The 27216-nt window shown below is 51.8% G+C and overlaps 1 protein-coding gene across 2 annotated transcripts in view; it reads left to right on the forward strand.

The window, feature by feature from the left end:
- The window catches only part of LOC142567826 (putative phospholipase B-like 2), a 277787-nt gene that overhangs the window by 188790 nt on the left and 61781 nt on the right, over positions 1-27216 (forward strand). Inside the window, exon 9 of one of the 2 annotated variants that reach the window (XM_075677976.1) lies at positions 23079-23153. In XM_075677976.1, coding sequence (XP_075534091.1) covers positions 23079-23153 — 75 coding nt within the window. The remainder of the gene's footprint in view (positions 1-23078; positions 23154-27216) is intronic. The other variant, XM_075677977.1, reaches the window with a different exon arrangement.

The raw sequence follows: 27216 nt of genomic DNA on the forward strand, positions 1-27216 counted from the left end.
AGTGCGCGAATGTGCTCGCCTGCTCTACCCTCTCTATTATCACCGGTTCTACTTTACGCATGTTTCATTCTCCCGATAAAGACAACTCGACGTCAAGTGACCTTGATTGACAAGTGACAAGTGACCTTCAGCCAAAATCCAGAGCCGTCATCTGGGCACTGAAGCGTTACCATCCGGGCAAGCTGCGAGAACAAAATGAGGTCATGCGGGCAACTAGTCAAAAATGAAGAAAATGCCATCTGTGGCCCCCAACCCATTGTACAGGACTGCATTACATACGCTAGTTACCGCCCAAACAAGTTACAAAAATATTGCTTCTGAGTTCTTCGTAATATGTGTTCACAATAACACTCAAATTGTAACTTCTAGTACGCTCAAGTTTTACTTGTCATTTCCAATAGAGGAGTTCAAAAAGGCAAATACAGGGCACCATACATTTCAATGTCATCTGTTAGCACTGAGACAGGGTTGCCTGTGCTCTTTTGAACGCCAGGGGTGCGTGAGTTCTGCGGCGTCGGTTTTGCGTCACGTCGAGAGACCGCGCCAGGCTACGTGGCGCCTCTTTCAGACGCTTTTCTTCTAGCCGACCAGTGCGCTCTGCCTCCCTGGCGTCTTTCGCTGCTTGCCGTGCCGCCTTCAGTCGGTTTTCTTCTTCTAGCTACGCAGCGCCCATATTGACCAGTGCACAGTATGACGCGGTGCGGTGTGCCGTTGCCAACATGCACTGCACACATTTTAGGAGTGTGGATAGTATCATCTCCAACCGCTCTGGTTTGCCGGTGCCCCTTTCATGCTTACATGCAATCTCGATTACGGGAGAGGTAGCAATTTTTATTCCTTCTCCTCGCCGCTGAAAGCTGCCCCTGAGGCCACGATGCCCTCGCCCCTGTCGATTCTTTGCCCTTCGCTTTGGTGTCTTCTTCCGCGGCCAACACGTCAGTGGTAGCGCCTTCATACCCATCACTGCCCTGTCGGCCACTGTTTTCCGGTGAGCTGCTTTCGGCTTCCTTACCTACTCTCACTTCGTTGCCAGCCGCGTTCGTGGTGCGCGCATTCAGGCCTTCACCATTGCTTTGCGGAATGGCTTGCCTCAGCTTCATTTGTGCGTTTGCAAGCTTGTCTTATCACCTTCCTCTGCTTCTGCACACTCTTGAGTTCCTTTTCTAGTTTCCCAACCCGCTTAGCCAATTTATCATTCTCCTGCTCTGGACGGTCTAGACGCGATCCTAGAACACACATCCTAAAAAAAATAACTGCCCCGTTGGCGTCGCTTACTGACTCAAACCTCGTTTCTTCCAACCTGTAGGAACACTCGCATTCAAAACAACGTACGCTTGGATTCCTCCCACTACCGATCATTATCTTGTACTAATAAGGTGTCCTACCACAGTAACCCTACCTCTTAAAAAAGAATTAATAAAATGAAGAGAAAATACTATTCGTTAGCAAACTATATCTAACCAAAACACAAAGAAACTGCAAAACATGAAAAATTATACATATAGATTGCTCGCTTAACCTAACGTTACATACTATGATGACACTTAGCGGTGCTGCGGAAGAAGGCGACCGTGACACAGACTTGTATCCCACCTCGTTTAGGGGCGACTAAAGCCATTTCAGAGCGCAGCACTTAGGCGCGCGTTCCTCTGTTGAACGTCGGCGGCGTTCCGCCGCGTAACCGAGCGAACGAGCGTAGCAAAAGATAAAAGCGAACACGCAGCGCAGCATGAAATGAAAGCGCACGAGGAGGAAAGCGGTGGAGAAGGGTACAGTGAAAGAACTAGGCGGAAAGTGTAGGTGGCGCGGAGGGGAAACAGCCTGCACATGCTCCGATTGACGGCGGCCATGGCATCTGCCACCGCGTGGGCGATCTCATCTGTGCTTCCGAGGGGGGGGGGGGAGCAGGGTAATGTGAGTTGGGGAGGGCTACCGTCGTCCGAGGCATCAGCTGCTGAGGTCAGTCTGTGGTACCAGTGTGTGTGTGCGACGGGGATCACTGCTCCTGCATGGAGGGATAGCGAGCGGCCACGAGTAAAGGCTCAATGTGACGCTCCCTTGGGTGTTGTCGCCGCTGACATTGGTGGCAGGATTTCTCCGCGACGAAGGGCCGCTCTCGTCGCTGATGGAACGACAGCGTAAGAAAAGCGTAGTGCCACGCAAGACGGGCTGTGCGGTGACATTGGCTGCGATATGGTGCCAGAGTAGCACGCGTCGTCTGTACAGAAACAAAGTGTGCTACTCACAGCGTTCTCTTTCTAGTATAAACCGCGTTCCTTTATAATCATGATACAAAATGCTGACACGTGAAATGAAAGCACATGTAGACCTGCGCTCAAATTTTGCATCAGGGAGTACAGTAATTGTCGGTGAATTCGTGATTATATTGACACGTGTACTTATCTTTATCGGGCGACCACGTTTCGCCGCCTAACAAATGTTATCGCACAGCGCAGGACGCGCCTGCATGTAAAAGAAGTTTCTGGAATGTTATCGATGGTTCCGTCCACTGTCTTTCACCGCAACTTGTGTAATCTGATTCCATGAATGCGTGACACGATTAGTGAACTTTGTGGAAGACACGTGGGTCCCAGTGGTTAATCTGGAACATTCGATGACTGATCTATAAAAGCCGACGCGCTTGACCCGCTGATCAGAGTTTCCACGATCGCCGACCGTGTTCGCCGCTATCGTTGTGCTATAAGTGTAGCCTGTTTCTGTGGGCACAGATTCGCCCAATAAAAAGTTATTTTTGTCGTTCACAGTATTGCTACTGTGTTCTTCAACGTCACCACCACGTGACATCTGGTGGAGGTGCTTTTTGTTCATGTAACGGACGCCCCCGACAAGCCGTGATCCAAGATCCTCCGCCACCGACGAAGACGACGAAAAGACCATCTCGACGACATAATACAGAAACGCCGCCCTCCCTGCGAAGTCAAGAGGTCAAGACTACACCGACGAAAGACGACTTGACGACGCGACGTTCCAGCTTCAGTTCAACAAGACGCGGCCGTGATCTGGCGCCAAGACCTAACCGCAACGCCAGGCAAAAAACCACCGACCTCGAAGTGCTTCTCGACGGCCACGCAGTTGCCGCCTTAGTGGACACAAGAGCTGATTACTCCGTAATGAGTGGACACATCGCCGCCCAGTTGAAGAAAGTTTATACCGCATGGGAAGGTCCACAATTTCTGACCATTGGACGACACCTCATCATGCCGACTAGAATCTGCATAGCAAGAATAACCATTCATGACCAGACTTACCCTGCCGCCTTCGTTATCCTCCGACAGTGTTCACGAGACGTCATTCTTGGTATGGACTTCCTGAAACAACACGGTGCAATCATCGACCTGAAGTCGAAGTCAATAATGCTGTCGGAAGATAAAGCGGTACCGCCGGAGAGCCCTCGTAGTCACCACGCCTTGAGTGTGCTCGAAGATCAAGTCGGCATCCCGCCTCGCTCCAGCATTGTTATTTCGTACAACACCGAAACACCCGCTGACGTAGAAGGCGTCATCGAAGGCGACCAATGTCTACTGCTAGACCGTGAAATTTGCGTCGCAAGAGGGATCGCTCGACTGCTTATAGGGAAAACTTTAGTGTTGCTCACGAACTTCAGCCAGGAGTTCAAGCACATCAACAAGGGCACGACGATCGCTTACATCGAGGAAATTTTGGAAACCAGTAACGCATTTGTCCTCGCGGATTCCGCCGCATCTACCCCGACGACCATGGTTCCCGAACCAGACTACGACATTAATCCAAGTCTCCCCGTGATTAAGCAACAGCAGCTGAGAAGTCTGCTCCGACGATAGAATGGCTGCTTTTCGACGTCATCGAGGATTCGACAAACACCAGTCGCCAAGCATCGCATAATCAACGAGGAGTGCGCTCGACCACTCCGCCAGAGCGCTTACCGAGTTTCGCTGCGAGAACGTGAAGCCATAAGAGAAGAAGTCGACGAAATGCTGCGCGACGACATCATCCAGCCGTCGAAAAGCCCGTGGGCATCCCCTGTTGTCCTGGTAAAGAAAAAGGACGCAACCCTACGTTTGTGCGTCGATTATCGTCGTCTGAACAAGATCACGAAGAAGGACGTATACCCCCTCCCACGGATAGACGACGCATTGGATCGGCTCTACAACGCTAAATATTTCTCGCCGATGGACCTCAAGTCTGGCTATTGGCAAATAGAAGTCGACGAAAGAGATCTCGAAAAGACCGCCTTCATCATCCCAGAGGCCTCTACGAGTTCAAGGTTATGCCATTTGGACTGTGCTCGGCGCCTGCAACGTTCCAGCGCGTGATGGACACGGTTTTAGCAGGATTGAAGTGGCAGACCTGTCTCGTTTACTTGATGACGTCGTTGTGTTCGCCGGAAATTTCGATGATCACCTTACGCGGCTTGCAACAGTGCTCGAAGCCATCAAGTCATCAGGGCTCACTCTGAAGCCAGAAAAGTGCCGCTTCGCTTACGATGAGCTTCTGTTTCTAGGCCACGTCATCAGCAAGTGCGGAGTCCACCCCGACCCGCAGAAGACAGCTGCCATTGCAAAGTTCCCGCAGCCCATCGACAAGAAGGCAGTGCGTAGATTTCTTGGCATGTGCGCCTACTACAGGCGATTTGTCAAGGACTTTTCACGCGTCGCTGAGCCGCTGACAAAGCTAACTAAATGTGACGTCGAGTTCAAGTGGGACACGCCGCAGGCCGACGCATTTCAAGAACTCAAACGACGCACGCAGTCGCCGCCCGTACTTGCGCACTTCGACGAGCACTCCGATACGGAAATGCACACTGACGACAGTAGCCTAGGCCTCGGTGCCGTCCTAGTCCAGAGAAAAGATGGACATGAACACTTATGCTAGCCGGTCGTTGTCAAAACCGGAAGGCAATTATTCTACAACGGAAAAGGAATGCCTGGCCATCGTTTGGGCTACAGCGAAATTTCGCCCTTATCTATATGGCAGGCCATTCAAAGTGGACCATCACACGTTGTGTTGGCTAGCTAACGTAAAGGACACTTCAGGACGGCTGGCAAGGTGGAGCCTGAGACTACAAAAATACGACATCACTGTAACATACAAGTCAGGACGAAAACACTCAAGGTGCTGATTGCCTATCCGGCGCCCCCATTTACCCGCCGCCGCAAGATTACGAGGATGACGACGATTTCCTTGGAATAATAAGCGCGGAAGACTTCGCCGAACAACAACGAGGGGACCCGGAGCTAAAAGCCCTAGTCGAGTATTTGGAAGGGCACGCCGACGTTGTCCCTAGGGCATTTAAGTGTGGAGAGTTGATTAGATGTTGGAGTTGTCGGACGATCCCACCGCTGTCATCCAGATGTAGGAGTCGTCTTGCGATCTCGCCGCTGCCACCATGTGAAGGAGTTGGTGGTCGTACAGAGGAACTCGGTGAACAGGATTTATTTACATTATTTACATATAAGACAAGACATATGTCTACAGTCTAGCGTGACTCCCATATGGAGCCCGCAAAACTAACATACAGCTTACGAGCACTCAGCTCACTACGACGAGCGCACAGCGAGCACACTCTAGCAGCCAGCAACCGCTGCTTATAAGGACTTGGTCACCCCTTGATTCCAAGCGGACGGAAACGTTCGTCTAGTCATCGTTCGACGTCACCGTAGATGACCCGCCGTTCTGGAGGAGGAGGAGGGCTCAAATACATGTGTTGCACAGGTTTCAGTGCCGCACAGGTTTCAGTGCCGCGCACACACACAGGTGTAAAGGTCCGGAGCCGACGTCAGAGGGGCTTCGTAGAAATCTGCCCCGTCCCGGGTGGCACGCCGGGTAGCACATTCCTGAGCTGACCCCACGCCACGTGGCTGTCGGTTATTCGCAGTTCTCTGAAGTGCGCCCCGTCCGGTTGGATTGGAACACGTGCAGCAGACTGAAATAGCTGGCACGTTGTCACCCAGTACGGCCATTCCTAACAGCTCCTCCACGGCCCGGAAAATCTCGTCTGGCCAGTGCTGGCAACCGCTGGGCAGGAAGAGAATGGCTGGCGAGCAAGACGATGGCTTTGCTCTCTGCAACCCCTGCGCACTTGGAATGCCTTCAACCATCTCACAACAACTGGCACAGAAGAGTCGACCCGGCAAAACCATACCGCTCAGCGTTCAAACGCCCAGAATCAGCTGTTAATCCACCAGGTCTCCTATTACAATTTCAATGCAAGTCACTGAACTGGGAATCCCAAATTTTGCCTCAACATTTTGTGCCGCCAAAGCGAGCGTTCACGTTACCCCTCAGTTTGACCAAACCTGACCGTCGCACTGCATAACAGCAAAGGTTTACGTAGAGCTAAACCGAAGGCTTCTCAACCACCAATACCCACACATAACTTAAGCAGCCGAACTTCGCGAACACCCGCCGTGGTTGCTCAGTGGCTACGGTGTTAGGCTGTTCAGCACGAGGTCGCGGGATCGAATCCCGGCCTCGGCGGCCGCATTTCGATGGGGGGAAATGCGAAAACACCCGTGTACTTAGATTTAGGTTCACGTTAAAGAACCCCAGGTGGTCGAAATTTCCGGAGTCCTCCACTATGGCGTGCCTCATAATCAGAAAGTGGTTTTGGCACGTAAAACCCCATAATTAATTAAATTAACTTCGCGAACAACCGGTTCTTATCCTATCACAGTGGCCTACTTATCTCACGTACTGTTGCCACTATACAGTCTGGCCAACTCCACAGGTACGTAATCACAATCGCGCTAGCTTTGTGGTCCCTATTCTGAACGCGTACTTGCGTCTTACGCAATCAAACCCCGGCCCTTAGTCTCCAGCAGCCGCGAAGCAACTGACCACGGCGGCGGACAGATCTGTGACGCAGCAGAGGGTGCTAAGAATACCTGGCTCCGGACAGGTCATCTGAACCTGGCAACGTTTAACGTTAGAACGTTATCTAGTGAGGCGAGTCTAGCAGTGTTATTGGAGGAATTAGAGGGTAGTAAATGGGATATAGTAGGGCTCAGTGAGGTTAGGAGGACAAAAGAAGCATATACAGTGGTTAAAAGCGAGCACGTACTGTGCTACCGGGGCTTAGCGGAGAGACGAGAACTAGAAGTAGGGTTCCTGATTAATAAGGAAATAACTGGTAACATAAAGGAATTCTATAGCATTAACGAGAGGGTGCTGTTACGACTTTGAGCTGGTCCCGTAGCGCTCGTCACCCGTTTCGTGACAGAGCGTTGGTAGCGAAGACTCCGAGTCAGACGTCGGCGAGAATAACAAAAGGGACTTTATACACTATATACAGGTCATTATACAGGACACGAAGGGATCGGCACTGGGGCCGAGAGCTCACAGCAAACGCGACTGTTCTCGCACGGCGACGTCCGGCGAAAACGCGTGACACATCTCACTCCAGTCGAGAGCGGCACTCTGCTCCCGGTGGGTCGGCGGATCCGGTTTTCCAGGCGGCGCGCCGCGGCTTATAAGCCCCCAGAAACCATTGTCACTCAAACGGCCCAATACAAAGTGAGCACTCGACGGTCGTCGAAGAGGTCCAACCAGCGACCACGCTGGCCACCCCGTTCAAAGTTGGCGGGCGCGGTGACCTCCAGGGAAGGGGAGGTACGGCGCCGGGCTGTCTGGCACTTGGCGACACGTTTGAACATGTTGCCCGCCGATGCTTCTCCGGAGGACACCACTGCCTGACGGCTCAGCATCTTGACTTGTCAAGGGAGAATTAGGGCGCTGTGCCTTTCGGCGCAGCCCCGGGTTTGTCCAAAGGGCGCTCGCAGGATAAATTCTGCATCTTGCAGATTCGGAATCCGGGCTTGTGGTAATGGCACAACAGCATCCCCGCCCTCCGATAAGGCGCCGGGAAGACGAGCTGCCTCCACGTGGCTCGGATGCCAGGCGCGCACGTTCGTCAGGCTCGTCCAAGTTTACGCCCAGCGTCGGGACGCCAGGTCACTTCACGTGCCCAGGTCCCACTCGCCAGGACAGGAGCTCGGCTCACCGCGTTGTCGCCAAGGCACCTCAACCAGCTCCGCTCGGGTCGTTCCTAAGCCCTTGCTTCTCGCCACTGGTCCCGATTGGTCGTTCTGCAGCTTGCAAAACCGACCGGCAAAAGGCAACACCCAACACGAACAAGTGCCCTCTGTCTCCCGTCAAACACCAGACAAGGCTATAATCCAAATCAACCTAACTGAATTGCTATCCCCCTTTTTGCTCCCGCTGCAACAAGAGGCAGGTGTACGATCTAGTATACAAGGCTCAAACAACCCTTTTTCAAATGAACAACACACCAAAAGATCAGGAACAATTAATAATCAGCAATAACAATGACAAATAGAATGGTCCCCTTGAAATCACTTGGACCGAAAACATACTACTGAGGAAGCAAATGAGGTCATTCATTCTTCCCGGCGATATTTTCGCGGAATCCGAAGCTGCTTATATTTGCGACCCTGCTTATCCGTGTAGCGGCGGTACAATAAGCCAGATTCCTTGCCAAATGAAACCCACTTTTTTTCCACTCCCCGTTTGACGCTCTTCCTCAGATCGGCTAGTGAACAGTCTTCCTGTTGCTCGCGAATCAGAGTTTCTCTTTCAACTGCCGCCTGCTCCTGCCAGCTGGCGGAAACCGGAGCGAGTGTGGAGCCCGCGTCGCCTAATTGCGGCGTCGCGTCTATATCGCGGCTAGCACTGCACGCGTCACTCCCACTCACTTCCAGGACCCGCTCGCCTATGCCAGCCTCCGAGCTCTGCCTCTCCCGTGACTGCTCGCCACTCATGTTACCTTGATCAGTCCGTGTGCCGCACCGCCTTTCGCTCACCGACGCAAAGTCAAGTTCCCTCGACAGCGGGAGCGCTTTGGATCGCGTGAGCGCCATGTACGCCACGTCGGCAAAGAATGATTTGCCCTGATCCTTCAGCAGCTGCTCCGAGTTATTTGAGAAGAGGTAGGAAAAGTGCTCCGGGAGGGCGGCTGACACAGCGGCTTCGGTGTTAAGTTTCCCAAACTCTCCTTCAATGATAACCGTTGCGATCGGTAAACAGACACTCTCCTCCTCGGCCACTTGCCGTATCCTAGCACACTCTCCCGTAAAATCACTCGAGGAGACGAAAGACGGGTGAACAACGTCCATAGTTGCTGCAGAGTCCCGAAGTGCACGGCACTTCTTACCGTTTATCTTAATTTCCTGCACATAGGGCTCCAATAGACGTATGTTTTTGTGAGTTTCCTGTATTGTTGCAAAAGCAATTCTCTCTGGGCAGCTTGCAGCGATGTGCCCTTGCTTTTTGCAATTGTAGCAGGTTAACGGTTTCCGTTTTTCAAAAGAACGCGTCGTATCGTTTCGCTGTTTTGTTGCAAAAGCAACTTTCTCTGGGCAGTTCGCAGCGATGTGTCCTTGCTTTTTGCAATTGTAACATTTCCGTTTTTCGGGCTTTCCGGAAAACCCATCTCTCCTATCTGTTTTTTCTACGCGCACTGCCTTGCTGCGCAATCTGCGGCGGGTGTAATACTCTTCCGCTAACTCTGCTGCCTTGTTTAGCTTAACCTCTTTTAGCCTATCTTGCAGCCAGAGCCTGACATCCTCATCAATGCAACGGTAGAACTGCTCCAACGCGATGCATTCGACGATTTTGTCGCGGTCGTCGTAAACCTCTTCGCCCTTCAGCCATTCCACCAGACCGGCTTTTAGACGAAACGCGAAGTCAACATTCGACTCCTTGCCCTTTTTTGCATACCGGAACCTCTGCCGGAAAGCTTCGGGCGACAATTTGTACTTCCGCAGTAGCGCTTCCTTCACATCACTGTAGCTCTCAAACGCCTCTTCCGATAAGCAAATTATTACGTCTGATGCCTCCCCAGGAAGCAAGGCTAACAGATTCTGTGCCCAGAGGGATCGCTCAATGCTATTCCGTTCGCACACGTGCTCAAATTTCACGAGGTATTTGGCCATATCCTCTCCGACGACAAAGGGTGGAAGTTGATCGCGTATTCTTGGAACATTAGAAGTGAGACCAGGCGCGGGCGAGTTATTTCGGATCTCCAACTCTTTCATTTTAAGCTCGTGCTCGCGACGTTCTCTCTCTCTCCTTTCCTCCTTTTCCTCCTCGCGACGTTCCTTTTCTCTCCTCTCCTCCCTTTCCTCCTCGCGACGTTCCTTTTCTTTCCTTTGCTGCTCGCAACGTTCCTTCTCCTCCCTTTCCCGACGTTCATTGATACCCGCCAAGGCTTCTGCGGCTTCCTCAGCCGTTACGTCCCCAGTCCTCATGACCTCAAGGATCGCATTCTTTCTTTTGGTTGAGCCCAACTCAATGCCCAACTCCTCACAAATTTCGAGAAGTTCCTTCACCTTGTACTTCTCCATCGTTCACACTGTCCTCCTGCTGTTTACCCTTTTTGAATATACCTGCCGTACGCTACTATAATGCTACTAGTAAGACATATGCAAGTATTTCACACACTGCCCTGTTTACCCCCTCAGCATCCCCTGGTTTTCAAAACACTCTTACTAGGCTTGAAACACACAAGGTTATCACAATGCAACACCAAATCCTTCCCTAAGCTACTATAACCTGTGTCAGAGAAAGTCTGGTGTTTGAGGTAAACTTCAGGCACTCACCGCGCCGAGGTAGCTGATGCCGGTCAATCCCGTAGCTGCCATCCACTGTTACGACATCCCACCGCTGCCACCACTGTTACGACTTTGAGGTGGTCCCGTAGCGCTCGTCACCCGTTTCGTGACAGAGCGTTGGTAGCGAAGACTCCGAGTCAGACGTCGGCGAGAATAACAAAAGGGACTTTATACACTATATACAGGTCATTATACAGGACATGAAGGGATCGGCACTGGGGCCGAGAGCTCACAGCAAACGCGACTGTTCTCGCACGGCGACGTCCGGCGAAAACGCGTGACACATCTCACTCCAGTCGAGAGCGGCACTCTGCTCCCGGTGGGTCGGCGGATCCGGTTTTCCAGGCGGCGCGCCGCGGCTTATAAGCCCCCAGAAACCATTGTCACTCAAACGGCCCAATACAAAGTGAGCACTCGACGGTCGTCCAAGAGGTCCAACCAGCGACCACGCTGGCCACCCCGTTCAAAGTTGGCGGGCGCGGTGACCTCCAGGGAAGGGGAGGTACGGCGCCGGGCTGTCTGGCACTTGGCGACACGTTTGAACATGTTGCCCGCCGATGCTTCTCCGGAGGACACCACTGCCTGACGGCTCAGCATCTTGACTTGTCAAGGGAGAATTAGGGCGCTGTGCCTTTCGGCGCAGCCCCGGGTTTGTCCAAAGGGCGCTCGCAGGATAAATTCTGCATCTTGCAGATTCGGAATCCGGGCTTGTGGTAATGGCACAACAGTGCCAGGTCTTGTTGTGAAACTTAATAAGAGGTACAAATTGAAGGTAGTACAAGTCTACGCCCCTACATTCCGTAATGACGACCAGGAAGTCGAAAGATTTTATGAAGACGTGGAATCGGCGATGGGTAAAGTCAAAACAAAATACACTATACTGATGGGCGACTTCTATGCACTCGCGTCTGAGCTGCGATCGGAGAAGGCCACGTTGCTCCTCGCTCTGACGACTTCGCCTCGATTGCCACCACGTGTTTCGGCGTCGCCCATGTTTGCGCCCGCTTAGGAGCACGTTGCCGCGCTTTTCGCTGCTTTCGGCTTTCTTCGCGCACGCGAGAAGAGGCCTCGGCAGCACAATATGGAGTTTCGGCCACCCAGCGAGCCGCCGCCACGCGTCCGCCATCGACGCCATGCCAGCTTGAGCCGGGTGACACTCGGCCCCGCGACCCTCGATGAGCTCCGGGCAAGGGAGGACCTCGAGCGTCGCGCCACTCGCATGCTGGGCGAGTGGCTACGTGTACGGGCCCCCTCGTTGAAGATCCCTGCAGTTCCCCCCGTGCCTACGACCGCACCGGCAGCCCCAGCGGCAACTTCGGCGCCATCCGAGAACGGCCCTTGCGTGCAGGAAACCCACGCTGAGGTGCCGCTTCCCCTCTCGGACGACGAAGAAATGGACTTGACCAGTTCTCGGAAACGCGCCCGCGAGAGCGAGGATGACGAACCTGCCGGGCCACGCAAGCAGCCGCCGAGCGTTCCCCCCTGCGCCGTCTCCGAGCTCCAACTTCCATCCGGCCCTGCCACCCGTATAACAGCCGTCGTCTCTAATGCACCACTCCCCGTCGTTGCACCCCAACTGTCACAGACGCCAGCTGCCGCAGACGAAAACGCCGCCGAAGTGCTCTCTGAGCGTTCAGCCCCGTCTAAGCCCGGCCCAAAAAGGAAGCGACGCTTCCGCCAGTTTGCCGAGCTCATCACGGATGCGTCGCAAAACGCACATGCCTCCCCTGACAATGCCGCCGACACTGTGCTCTTCCGTCCCATCGGCCGCAAAAACAACTTTTTGAAGCTGTCTAGTGACCTTATCGCCGCCCAACTTTGCCGCATTGATGGCGTCAGACGCGTGCGCGTCAACTTTCGCCGTAACATGGTTGCGGCAGACTCTGTGCCCGGTGCGGACCTGTCCCGCTTGCTAGATGTACGGGCCATCGCGGACATACCAGTGAAGGCGAAAGCTCTCGGCAAGCACTCTTGCGTCGGCGTCCTTTTCGGCGTTGACAGCTCCTTTGACAACGACACACTGAGGGACAACATAGAGGCTCCCGTTCCCGTTCTCTCCTGTTCCCGCAACGGCGCAAACGTGAGCGTCACCTTTGCCGGCAACGTCGTCCCCACGGACGTACTTCTCTTCAAGCAACGACGGCTCGTGCGACCTCGTCTGCCACGCCCACTCCAGTGCGACCGCTGCGGTGTGTACGGCCATGCCGGAGCCACTTGCTCCTACGACGCCCGTTACCTCCGCTGCGGAGGTGGTCACGCGACAAGCGACTGCGCCGCGCAGCACCCCGCGTGCATAAACTGCAAAGGCCGCCATGCAGCAACCGAGCCGCGCTGCCCAGACTGGCAGCTCGAAAGGAAAGCAGCCATCCTGCTAGCCTCCTCCGAGCAGCCCATGACTCGGAAGAAGGCGCTCGAGCTGGCCAAAGCTCGCGCCGCGCAACCTGAGCATCGTCAGCATCAGCAGAACGTGCCCCGCCCTTCAGCAACGGTACAAGCTGGCGTGTCGTTCAGCGATGCTTTACGTGGCCGCAGCGTCAATCCCGCCGCGCCGGAAACCACGCCGCCTCCCGCAGTTGCCCCTGTTGGCGACCCGAGGGACGCCCTGATCGCGGCGCTCGCCGCAGCTCTGCGGGCGCTCGTGGAGACCACCCCGCACATGGACGACACGGTGCGACAGATGTGCACCGCGGCCCTGGCCGCACAGCAGTCCCTGCCTCGTCATGGCTAGCCGAGCAGCGAAACGTCGGCCGCGCATACTGCAGTGGAATGTCCGCTCGATGCGCCGCCGGCACCTGGAGCTTTGCCAGCTTCTTCTCCTGCACGAGTACGATGTGCTCGCGTTGCAGGAGACACACGTACGCTACGGGGAGTACAACCTTCCGGGCTTCGTCGCCTACCACAGTGCCGTCACGTGCGAACTTCAGTCTTGTGCCGACGTTCCGTGCCGCGATCCACTCCACCCACCCGGCCGCTCTCGAGCGTCTGTTTATGTGCGTGCGCGCCTTGGTCAAGCCGCCGTCTCTTTGTCCGACATCGTTCCCACCTCCGTGGAGTGCGTGGCTGTGATTGTGCGCGTTGGGGGGGTCGACACTTGTGTCGCCAGCGTGTACGTCCAGCCCGTGCAGCGATGGGATACCTCTTTCGTGGAGAGCCTCACCGCGCGCATCGACGGTGACTGTGTTGTGTGCGGCGACTTTAACTCTCACCACACGGCATGGGGCAGCAGCCGCTGTGAGCCTAACGGCAGGAACCTGCTGAACTCGATCAACTCCTCTGGTCTGCTGATCATCAACACCGGCAGTCCCACTTTCGTGCGTCGGAATGTGCGCGGGAGTGTGATAGACTTATCGCTGGTGAGCGAACGGTGCCATTACGAGTGGGTACGCAGCCCTGACACGCAAGGATCGGATCAATATCCGATCTCGCTTGACCCTCTCGGCCTCTGCCGCGAGCGGATCCGCACCTACCGCATCACGGACTGGTCTCTCTTCAGGACGCTGTGTGCCACGCCTCCTCCTGTCAACACTGACTTCCTTTCGCACATCTCAAGCTGCGTTGCCGCCGCGACCAGGTCATGTACGGTGCCCGCTGGAACGCCGGCACCCGACATGAAACTTTTGAACTTACGCGCGGTACGACGACGCGCCGAACGCCGCGCCATCAAAAGCGACAAGGTGGAGCACTGGACTCTTTACAACCGCCTTGACGCCGCGTGCCGTCGTCATGCCAGGCAGCGCCGCAATCAGAGCTGGCAAAGTCTCTGCCTCTCCTTGGAGGACACTCGCGATAAAGCCCGCCCCTGGCGCATCCTCGCCGCCCTGCTCAGTCCCAAGATCCCCCGCCGCCCTGCACTCTTCATCGCAGTGGCTCAGGGCTTGAGTGCCGAGCAGTTGGCCGAACTGTTCGCGGATACGTTCGCCCCGCCGTCTGTGTGCCCTGTCACAGCCGCCGTCGAACTTCCGCCGCACAACATGGTTGAACGCCTCGCTCCTTTGCGCTATTTCCCAACGAGCGCAATTATGGAGCTTGTAGAAGTGCTGTGTTCTGCTGAGTTCACGATCAGCGAGTTGCGCATCGTCTTGAACAAGCACAAACGCCGCTCCGCTCCCGGTTCCGACGGCGTTACTCATCAAGTGCTCAGGAACATCGACGCAGCTCAACTTCCCTCACTTCTCGAGGTTTTCAACTCCGTCTGGCGCAGCGGCATCATCCCCGCCAACTGGAAAGAGGCGATCGTCGTTCCCATTCTGAAGCGCGGCAAACCAGCCTCGAACATTAGCTCCTATCGCCCAGTATCGCTGACCTTGGTACCCGGCAAAACGATGGAGTCGATGGCTTTGAACCGACTCGAATGGATCGCCTCCGCCCTCGACGCTCTTGCCCCGGAACAGAGTGGCTTCCGCCGACTCCGCTCGACAGCTGATTACATCGCGGACGTTGTCGCCACTCTCGAGCACGCTGCAAGCCGCCACGAAGCCGCATACCTGGTGCTGCTCGATGTCGAACGCGCGTTTGACGGCCTCCCGCACGGCACCATCATCCAAGCGCTTCGCGAGCTGCGCATCACCGGCCGCCTACTGGACTATGTGTCGGCCTTTCTTAGCGACCGAACACTCAGAGTGCGTGTTGGCGACGCGCTCAGCACCCCCCGTAGCGTGACCGCTGGTGTTCCTCAGGGCAGTGTTCTTAGCCCCTTTCTATTCAACTTGGCGCTTGCAAGGCTCCCCGATTTCATCCCGAAGCTGACAGCCTTCGAAGCCCGCGTGGCGATTTACGCCGACGACATCGCTCTTTTCGCTTCCGGGCCCACGGACTATGGCTACCACTTGCGGCAATCACTGCAGTCTGCTATCAACGCCGTGCACGAATACCTCACCAGCGTGGGGCTTCAGCTCTCGGCGTCTAAAACCGAGGCGCTAATGATCCACCCCCGTGCTAGCCGTGCTCGCTCCGAAGTGCCCACGCTCTCGCTGCGCGGAAGCCCCCTCCCGTGGCAGAGAAAAGTTCGCTACCTGGGCCTTCACATCGACCGCCGCCTGAACTTTAATGCGGCAACCACACAGCTCTGCAGGGACGCCAGGAAAGTTGCAGGCGCCGCACGCTCCCTAGTCGCCCGTGGCCGCGGCTGCACACCGCATCTTGCGCTCCGAGTTTATAACTCGAGCGCTACTTCGCGAGCGCTCTACGCACTCCCGCTCACCAACGCCAGTGCAGCCAACTGGAGGGCCGTTGACGTCGAACACCGCACTGCAGTTCGCCAGATGTACGCGCTTCCCCGCTTCTCGCAAGTGGGGGCAACTCTCGCCGAAGCGGGAAACTGGCCGCCCTCACTTCGTGCGAGGAAACAGGCGCTTCACCACATCGAGCGCCTGCAACGGTCGCCACAGGGCCAGTCTCTCGTGTGCCGCCTCCACACCCTCGAGGGCTCGGGCATGGGTCAGCATGCCACCGACTTCAGCGCCCGCATCGCGTCTCTGCCGCAACTCCTTCCCTTGCCGCCATCGCCGCACGCTTCCCCGTCCCGGGCGTCACGAGCAAGCGCCGAACAGCACTATGTGCCATGCAGCAGGAGACGGCTGCACTGCTTCACGAACACCTACGCGACCGCCTCCTAGTCTACACTGACGGCTCTGTCACCAGTGACGGCTCCGCTGCTGCTGCGTGCACGGCACCGGACATTTCTGCGTCCGGGCAGTGCCGTCTCCGTTTCCCTGCCTCATCGACAGTCGCCGAACTCGCGGCCATCGACCTTGCGGCTGACCTTCTTTACCAGTGCAGTGTCTCGTCTGCTGCGATCCTGAGTGACTCGCGCGCGGCTCTGTGCATGCTGCGGAAAGACTATGCCGGTGTCGCACTTGTGCAGCGCGTGGGTTTGAAACTGCGCCACGTCGTAAATCAGGGCTGCGACTTGGTTTTGCAGTGGGTCCCCGCGCACATTGGCCTCCCGGAAACGAAGCAGCTGACGCCCTTGCGAAGCAAGCTCTCGCGGCTCGCTTCCCCCTCGCCATCTCCGTCACTCGCTTCGACGTGGCCAAGACGGCCATACTGCGCACCCTCCGCGCGCATCAAGTTGACTCACGTGTTGCTGCGGGGACGCCTCCTCCCCCTCGCCGGCCTCTCCCGCTAGGATCGCTCCTTTCTCCTGCGGCTGCGCGTCGGCTGCTACAGCACGGCCGCCCGATTGCACAGACTGCACGGAACAGGCAGCCCCGCGTGTGCGGAATGCGGCGAGGATGAGACAATGGAACACCTTCTCCTGCATTGCCCATCCTTCGACGTTCAGCGCACCGCGCTCTGTGCTTCATATCGCTGAGTCGGACTACCGTGCAGCACGGAGGGTGATCTCCTATTTCCCACAGCCCCCGCCTCCATCGCCAAGAGAGCGCTTGCTGCCCTCCTTGGCTTTTGTGACGAGACTCAGCTGAGAGCGCGGCTGTAATTGCTTCTTCTTTAACCTTCTTGGTTTTTTTTTCGCTCTCTTTCATTCTCTCTCTAATCTTTTTCTCCCCACTCCCCTTACCCCGTGCAGTGCTGTTGAGGTGCCCTCCCTTGAGAGACAGTTACGGCACTGCACTTTTCTCTTCCTTTCATCTTAAAAATCACTACTACTACTACTACTACTACTACTTCAATGCCAGGGTAGGCAAGACGCAGGCTGGAGACAAGTCAGTGGGTGAATATGGCATAGGCTCTAGGAATAGCAGAGGAGAGTTATTAGTGGAGTTTGCAGAACAGAATAATATGCGGATAATGAATACCTTTTTCTGCAAGCGGGTTAGCCGAAAGTGGACGTGAGGAGCCCGAACGGTGAGACTAGAAATGAAATCGACTTCATACTCTGCGCGAACCCTGGCATCATACAAGATGTAGACGTGCTCGGCAACGTGCGCTGCAGTGACTATAGGATGGTAAGAACTCGAATTAGCCTTGACTTGAGAAGGGAACGGAAGAAACGCATATAAGAAGCCAATCAATGAGTTAGCGGTAACAGGGAAACTAGAGGAATTCCGAATCAAGCTGCAGAACAGGTATTCGGCTTTAACTCGGGAAGAGGACCTTAGTGTGGAAGCAATGAACGACAATCTTATGGGCATCATTAAGGAGTGCGCAATAAAAGTCGGTGGTAACGCCGTTAGACAGGAAACAAGTAAGCTATCGCAGGAGACGAAAGATCTGATCAAGAAACACCAATGTATGAAAGCCTCTAACCCTACAGCTAGAATAGAACTGGCAGAACTTTCTAAGTTAATGAACAAGCGTAAGACAGCTGACATAAGGAACTATAATATGGATAGAATTGAACAGGCTCTCAGGAACGGAGGAAGTCTAAAAGCAGTGAAGAAGAAACTAGGAATAGGCAAGAATCAGATATGTGCATTAAAAGACAAAGCCGGAAATATCGTTACTAATATGGATGCGATAGCTAAAGTGGCTGAGGAGTTCTATAGAGATTTATACAGTACCAGTAACACCCACGACGATAAGGTGAGAGAGAATAGTCTAGAGGAACTTGAAATCCCACAAGTACCGCCGGAAGAGGTAAAGAACGCCTTGGGAGCTATGCAAAGGGGGAAGGCAGCTGGGGAGGATCAGGTAACAGCAGATTTGTTGAAGGATGGCGGGAACACTGTCCTATAAAGACTGGCCACCCTATATGCACAATGCCTCATGACCTCGAACGTACCGGAATCTTGGAAGAATGCTAACATAATCCTAATCCACGAGAAAGGGACACCAAAGACTTGAAAAATTATAGACCGATCAGCTTACTGTCCGTTGCCTACAAAGTATTTACTAAGGACCAAAGCACCAGGCAGGATTCCGTAAAGGCTACTCAACAATAGACCATATTCACACTATCAATCAGGCGATAGAGAAATGTGCGGAATATAACCAACCATTATATATAGCCTTCATTGATTACGGAAAAGCGTTTGATTCAGTCGAAACCTCAGCAGTCATGAGGGCATTACGGAATCAGGGTGTAGATGAGCCATATGTAAAAATACTGGAAGATATATATATAGCGGCTCCACAGCCACCGTAGTCCTCCGCAAAGAAAGCAACAAAATCCCAATAAAGAAAGGCGTCAGACAGGGAGATACGATCTCGCCAATGCTATTCACAGCATGTTGACAGGAGGTATTCAGAGACCTGGAGTGGGAAGAATTGGGGATAAAAGTTGATGGAGAATACCTTAGCAACTTGCGATTCGCTGACGATATTGCCTTCCTTAGTAATTCAGGAGACCAATTGCAATGCATGCTCACTCACCTGGAGAGGCAAAGCTGAACGGTAGGTCTGAATTAATCTGCAGAAAACTAAAGTAATGTTTAACAGTCTCGGAAGAGAACAGCAGTTTACCATAGGTAGCGAGGCACTGGAAGTGGTAAGGGAATACATCTACTTATGGCAGGTAGTGACTACGGATGCGGATCATGAGACTGAAATAACCAGAAGAATGGGCTGGGGTGCGTTTGGCAGGCATTCTCAAATCATGAACAGCAGGTTGCCACTATCCCTCAAGAGGAAAGTGTATAACAGCTGTGTGTTACCAGTACTCACGTATGGGGCAGAAACTCGGAGGCTTACGAAAAGGGTTCTGCTGAAATTGAGGACGACGCAACGAGCTATGGAAAGAAGAATGATGGGTGTAACGTTGAGGGATAAGAAAAGAGCAGATTGGGTGAGGGAACAAACGCGGGTAAATGACATCTTAGTTGAAATAAAGAAAAAGAAATGGGGGCATGGGCCGGACATGTAATGAGGAGGGAAGATAACCGAAGGTCATTAAGGGTTACGGACTGGATTCCAAGGGAAGGGAAGCGTAGCCGGGGGCGGCAGAAAGTTAGGTGGGTAGATGACATTAAGACGTTGGCAGGGACAACATGGCCATAATTAATACATGACCGGGGTAGTTGGAGAAGTATGGGAGAGGCCTTTGCCCTGCAGTGGGCGTAACTAGGCTGATGATGATGTATTCGTTCACGCTTCAAAAAAACCTACTCGTGAAGAACTTCTCAGCAGTCCGCACCAACTACCTTCTTGTTGCTCCGTCGGCGCTGCGTCCAGAAGTACTGCACGCCCTACATGACGATTCGACCGCTGGGCACCTCGGTTTCTCCCGCACGCTGTCGAGAATACACCAAAACTATTACTGGCCGCACCTAACCGCCGATATCGCCTTGTTACCTCAGGACATGCCGAGACTGTAAGCGACGCAAGACATCACCGACAAGGCCAGCGGGATTACTACAGCCGATCAAGCCTCCTTACCGACCTTTTCAGCAGATCGGGATGGACCTTTTGGGACCATTTCCGACATCAACTTCCGGAAATAAGTGGATCGTCGTCGTGACGGACTACCTCACCCGCTTCGCTGAAACTAAAGCTCTACCGAAAGGCAGCACAGCCGAAGTGGCGAAATTTTTCGTCGAGAACATGCTGCTGCGACATGGTGCTCCAGAAGTCCTCATCACCGACAGAGGAACGGGTTTTATAGCAGAGCTCACGCAAGCCATTCTGCAATACAGCCAGACAAGTAACAGGAGGACAACTGCCTACCATCCGCAGACGAATGGTCTCACGGAGCGCCTGAACAAGACCCTCGCCGACATGCTAGCAATTTCCGTCGACGTCGAGCAGAAGACGTGGGATGCGGTCCTACCGTACGTAACATTCGCTTGCAACACGGCGGTGCAAAAAACAACACAGATCACGCCATTTAAGCTGGTTTACGGCAGGAACCCGACGACGACGGTCGACGCCATGCTGCCGCTCGTCACTGACGAGGAAAATCTTGACGTCGCTACCTATCTCCAGCGCGCCGAAGAAGCCCGACAGCTCGCACGCCTGCGGATCAAGAACCAGCAGAGGACCGACAGCCGACACTACGACCTCCGACGACGCTTCCTCGAGAACCAGTCCGGCGACCGTGTTTGGTTAAGGACCTCGATACGCAGACGAGGACTCAGTGAGAAACTACTCCGACGCTATTTCGGACCCTACAAGGTCATCCGACGTATTGGCGCTCTGGACTATGAGGTCGTGCCAGACGGCATTTCGCATTCACAGCGGCGCCGCGCACGATCTGAAGTGGTCCACGTGGTGCGCCTTAACCCTTTTACGGACGCTGACGAACTTCCTTAATTTTGTTGTTTTCTTTGCTACGAGTGCTTTTGTTTATTACTTTCGTTTCTTTGCAGCATCGGGTCGATGCTTTTTAAAAGGGGGTAATGACACGTGTACTTATATTTATCGGGCGACCACGTTTCGCCGCCTAACAAATGTTATCGCACAGAGCAGGACGCGCCTGCATGTAAAAGATGTTTCTGGAATGTTATCGATGGTTCCGTCCACTGTCTTTCACCGCAACTTGTGTAATCTGATTGCATGTATGCGCGACGCGAATAGTGTAGAACTTTGTGGAAGACACGTGGGTCCCAGTGGTTAATCTGGAACATTCGACGACTGATCTATAAAAGCCGACGCGCTCGACCCGCTGATGAGATTTTCCATGATCGCCGACCGTGTTCGTCGCTATCGTTGTGCTATAAGTGTAGCCTGTTTCTGTGGGCACAGGTTCGCCCTATAATAGTTAGTTTTGTCTTTCACAGTATTGCTACTGTGTTCTTCAACGTCACCACCACGTGACAATATCCTTTGTTACTATTGCTACGTGATCTTGGCATGACTAGGTATCATTTCATATTATTTTTATATTAATTATCACTACTAAATGAGCGAAAAGTTTAATGAAACTTTATCGCACTGGCGTGCTGTTCCTGCTGCTCTGAGAAGGCACTTGAAGAATTGTTGGGCTAGTTGGTTTTCCAAAACTAAGCGAGTAACTTAGCGATTGTCTTTGTCCGCCTTTCTTGTGTCTGTGGTTTTTATTGCACTAAGTTACTCGTTCATTTACTGAAGGCAGTTGAGTTGGCACGTCTGTTCTCGTAAGTGTCACGAGCGAGTCGCCTGGATTTGTGTAGGCACTCTATGTGGAGTTGCCCGGAGAGATTTGCGTGGAGTGCCCCATGATGAAAATTAAATGGCATTCCCTTTTCAACGGGGCGGTAACAAATAGCCACTCAGCCTGCTTGAGCTAACAGGTTTGCTATGCGTGGCTTTTATTTTAGCATCTTTTATACATTACTCTTCTTTCTTTTCTTCAAAACTTCTCTACCTAGTACCACTACGTAATCCTATAAGAGATCCGAATCTGTTCACTACTTCTTTTCCCAGCAATGCCCTAACATCTCTTGCTTATCTCGATAGCTGGCCGGTTGATGTTTGCGTCATCTTTAAACCGAAGTGCTTCTAAAAGGTGTACGTTACCTGTTCCAAGTCAATACCTTCGCATTCCATTATGATGTGCTCAGTGGTCGCCGGATTTTTGCGGAGAGCCCGAACTCCGCGCTCTCTGGCGGAAAGCGCGGCAGTGAAGACAACACTCAGTGGTGGCGTAGCCGAAGGCTGCAGCGACGCGGAGGCTCGCATCCCAGCTTGCTTAGGGATAATTGCAGTCGTTCTTAGTTATACCCTAATTAACTGATTACTGCGGCGGGATATCGGCATGGCGGAGTATCATTTCATACTATTTTCATGTTCATACCACGTCTGCGAGCGACCTGACCTACCACTGTTATTATTGAATTGGTTACGAGATACCCAGATCCCATACACGCCAAGGCCGTCTGAAGTCAGCTAGGAAGACATTGTCTTCTGAAAGCGAGGGAATAGCAGAATGCAAATTGTTTATGAGCGGTGCCTTTCTTGTAAGAATACTGTGAAGTGAGCGTGCGCGGATTAACTGTGGCAGCTATGTTAATGTAAGCATTCCTGCTCATCTGGCTAGATCATATGCTCCGCAGAATACGCAGTGGCTGGTTGTAAGCAGTGCACTGCCTGGAAAAAGAGAGAACACGCAGTCACAGGCTTTGCGGAAACGTAACCTTTCCGAATCACGGAAAATAACTCAGTCCTGCAAAGGACAAGACGCCGCATGTTTCGATAGTCTCTGTAGTGTTGATGGAACTTGAGGAAAGCTGCTACATATTAACCGTGCATGCTTATTGTATTACGTGTTTAACTCTCATAAACGCGCCTTGTTCACCCACGATGATTAGCCAGTAATATCACAACATGTTTTGTATTACTCCTTTGCATTATTATGCAGCAGGAATCAAATTGTCTTCATTCTGATGATGGCCTGGGAAAAATGCTTTGAAAACCGCTTGATGGAAGCTATTAAGAAAAGGTTGCTTTCTGTCCACGTTTTAGTTTCGAAGTGTTCCTTGCAACTTTCTTGTGCCTCTGCGCATAAAGCATCCACCACTATCGCGGTAAATTTCATTCTGCGTATTACGTGTCCAGTCAATATTTCACATTGCTCCAGCAAGAATACACACTTCTACCAAACTATAAATGTTCCGTCTCTTCCTTTTTTTTCAGCAGAGGATACTCCATGTCCGCTGACGTCACTTCCTTAGTGCAGACCAAGGGCTATTGGGCATCCTACAATATTCCGTAAGTACATGGCTCAAATCCATTTATGCAATGGCCAAGCGGGCCCACATATCCTTAATCCGGCTGGCCAGCTTGTGAAATTGGCGGCGTCTAAAGCCTCGGAGCGAGCGAGGAATGCGCCTGGAGGTGAATAGAATCGTGCGCCGGGGAAAGTACGTACTGAGCGCGCGACAAGTTAACCCGCCCCTCCCCCCCCCTAGAGGAAGGTGTAGGTAACGTTGAGCGAAGTGGGGATGAAGGCGAATTGTCGCGCACAAGGTAGGTAGGTGGAAGCACGCTGGGTTGAACTGGTCTGCCAGTTTCTAAAAGTTTTCTTTGGGACGCATACGTAACGGGTTCGTCTCGTGATAACATCATTCTCCACCTCTGTACGCTTTGTGTGCGAGTGAAAGCGTGCCACGGTGAGCTCAATCTCCCGTGCGCAAGGGCAGGAAGCGAGCTGTTTTTTATCGCGCGCATGACACCGCCGGATATATATATATATATATATATATAGTACTTAATGAAACACCCGATATTACTGGTCCCGATAAAAACCCGTTATTACTGGTCGGACTAAGGAATCAATAGTATTAGCAGAAACAAACTGAGTACATTTACAAATGAAAGCTCCAATCTAGTTACATGCAGGCGCGTCCCGCGCAGGGAGATAACATTTGTTAGGCGGCCCCTTATAAAAATGAACGTTAACATTCTTTAGAACTTCTACCAACTTTCTATTTACTTTATTGACAGTCTATTTACATTTACATTCTAGTAACATTTGTTCATACACAGTCAAAAGACTTCCTTCTTACTTTTGTATAAAGAATATTTTCAATACACTGTTAACAGACTTTCTTCTTACTTTTGTATAAAGAATGTTTTAAATACACCGTTAAAAGACTTCCTTCTTACTTTTGTATAAAGAATATTTTCAATACGCTGTCAACAGACTTTCTTCTTTCATTTGTATAAAGAATGTTTTAAATACACTGTTAAAAGACTTCCTTCTTACTTTTGTATAAAGAATATTTTCAATACACTGTTAACAGACTTTCTTCTTACTTTTGTATAAAGAAGGTTTTAAATACACCGTTAATAGACTTCCTTCTTACTTTTGTATAAAGAATATTTTTGATACACCGTAAAAGACTTCCTTCTTACTTTTGCACATAGAATTTTTAAGGTCCCCATCAACATGTATTTTTCTAGCTTTTGTCTCTATAACCACTTTAGTAATGCGTCACAAGGCTCGTTACTTTTGTGTAAAGAATGTTTTACTATACATCATCGAACTATATTTTTTTTTGTTTGAAGGACATGTATCCTCAGTACGTCCAACTCGTACCGTTTGCCGAAAAATATTTAGAATGGGAAGTAACTTGAGAGCTCTTGATAAATTTTTCTAACACACGTTAATGCCTATATATGAAATACTCAGGAGTCAAGCTCTTTGTTTTAAATCATAGTCCCAATCCAAGTCGGTAGCCAGTTGTTGACGTAGTGCTACTAAAATGTTTAAAGAAATATGTTCGTAAACTGTTAGAACTAATCTTTTTAAAGGTTCTACTGGACTACGTGAGCGTGCGGTGACGTCAGCACACTCCGAGAAAATTTGCTTGCGCTACACCACCTGACCGGTGTGATAGCGGACTACTGTGCAGGCCGCGCACCAGTTGCAGAGCTTTATCCCGACCTTGGGGCTGGTTAATTAAAGGCCGATTTATGCTTGAGCCGTGACGCGTGCGGTCGTGCAGGAAACTGTACATTTCGCCCACTGGTTCACAAATTTTGGCATACACTGGACTCGCACATGCAGTGTAAACCGAAATGTGTGTACCAGTCTACGAAATGTGCAAATTTTCACCCGACCACACGCGTGCGGGCAGGCGGGTGGTGTGGCGTGGGGCTCGAGCGTAAATTTGCCCTTACCACACACTGCTATTGCAATGCCACCACTTAGCTTTGCAGCGAGATAATCAGGTCAGTGCATTCTGCGATATAAATAGTACGCCCTAAGCTGGAACGTGTCAGCATAGTAGTGTCAAGATATTTGTTAAAAAGAATAAAAAGAGCCAAAACTCAGGGTAACACGGCGCTGGAACGTTGCCGCTCAAATGTCCAAAAGGCTGCAAAATACAGCTGCTGCCGAGTGAGAGCGAGTATTGACCTGAGAAGCGCACAGTTCGAGTAGAAAGAAAAGCTGAACTCTGTGCAAGTAACACCTTTCTGTGAAAAAATAATTAAATTGCCCTTACTGCATAAAAAAATGTAGCTTTCTACGCGTTCCCATTCGCACGCTTTCGTCCCTGCCTCCTACCGACGGCTTCTGCACATTAAAGGAAATAGGACATTGCATCAAAGTGAAGGCAAAGTAACTATGTCAACTGATGTGCTTTATGGCGATGGTAGCTTGCTGTGTGTGAAAACAGATAGAAAAGAAATAATTATGCACTCTTAACATTCAGTGATCTTGCTTCACAACACGGCGACAAAATTTTGAGTTCCGACAAGGGGTCATCATGACATCCGTAATAATGGCATTCCGTATACCAAGAGCCAGGATATCAAAGGCCATGCTTTTGCCGTGCTTCGGGCGTCTGAAAGCTGCTAACGTCATAGCCGCCATGCTTTGGACATGTATTTGACTATAAAAATAGTACTACAATGTGCTTCACCGCTGGGCGCCAGGGAGCAAAGCTTTGTCTTTGAAAGCAGCAAGTGCTAAAGGATGCTCTTGCGCAAAATAGAATAACCACATAATTTACCCAATATGATATTTTTCTATGTTTATTACATTTCGAGAAAAAAGTCGGTTTTCAGAACAATAATTGTCTAGAAAGATAAAACTATACAGCGCCTAAATGCCCAACAAAATTGAGCCGGCTGTCTTGTCAGTTTTTTTTTTTTTGTCAATGTCGGCCATGAGGTGCATTCCTCCCTCTACGTGCAGTTCCCAGAAAGGGGTGCGTACAAAAGGCCGGCCACAACTTTCACCGAGAGGCGACGAATGTCTAGGTGTGAGTCAACCATCGTAAGGTAGTGGGGAAGGGGTGGGGGGGCATGTTTCGGCTTAAAGAGGCTTCAGTTCCGCGGCGGTCAAGGCGAAGCAGGTGGATGGAAAGAATGTCACATGCCTCTCCCGCGCATGCGCAAAAATTTCACAGTTGGCCGAGTCGAGGCAAAGAGGGAGACTATCGCAATCGCCATCAGTTCCTTTGCGACGCTGGCACGGTACGGTCGAGCGATGTAGGTGTTTCGTGGCGTATTGTAGCAGCAATCTAGCTGTTTTTGCTGCTATTTATTCTTATGATGTGTTGTGGCTAATTCATCGATGCAAGCCAACCAGCAAGGTGTTTGCGAAGCCCACGGTGCTTTCTTCGTTCCGTGATGTGAGCGTTTCTGGAACTTCTCTGCCAGCTGCGATGCAGTGTCGTGTGAAGTGATTTAATATTGGCACTGTCCGTGTTTTAAACTGCACAAATAGCGAACAGCTGTTCCTCAAGACTGCTATGCGCCGAAGTTTTCTCTATCTCCAAACTATAATAAAAGGTATGTTCTTTCCCATCATTTTTCATGAACATTTTATTTTGATGTTATTTTATTTCCGTTTCTTACGCCGCATTTTGGCAGGTTATTATAGCGCGAACTGTAACGACGTGAAATGTTTTAAGAACGATTGTCTTACATTTGTCAGCTGCCCCGCGTCATGCGGTTCGCTTGAAGTTGCTATAAACAAGAAGCGTACAAATACTTCGTTTTTACAGCGTTCGCAATGACTTAATGTGTGTTAAATATTGTCTGATCATGAAATCATTCTTTGCTCTTTCGTACTCTGGCTGCACAGGATGAGAGATAGTAAAATATTGAGCGTATAGTTTCACGGTTCATATGTTTCAGCGAACCGGTTCACAATGACTTAGGTTGCACTGGTTAGACAAGTGCGAATGTGAAAGAAAATCATTCGCACTTGTTTAACCATTGCAACCAATGTCATTGTGAACCGGTATTTTTCGACACTGATATTTTGTTTTCGAGTAAAAATAAACGATCACGTCAAATTACAGAAGCGTTCAGTCAT

This window comes from Dermacentor variabilis, unplaced genomic scaffold (genome assembly GCF_050947875.1).
Source record: "Dermacentor variabilis isolate Ectoservices unplaced genomic scaffold, ASM5094787v1 scaffold_14, whole genome shotgun sequence".
In the NCBI taxonomy this organism is placed as follows: domain Eukaryota; kingdom Metazoa; phylum Arthropoda; class Arachnida; order Ixodida; family Ixodidae; genus Dermacentor; species Dermacentor variabilis.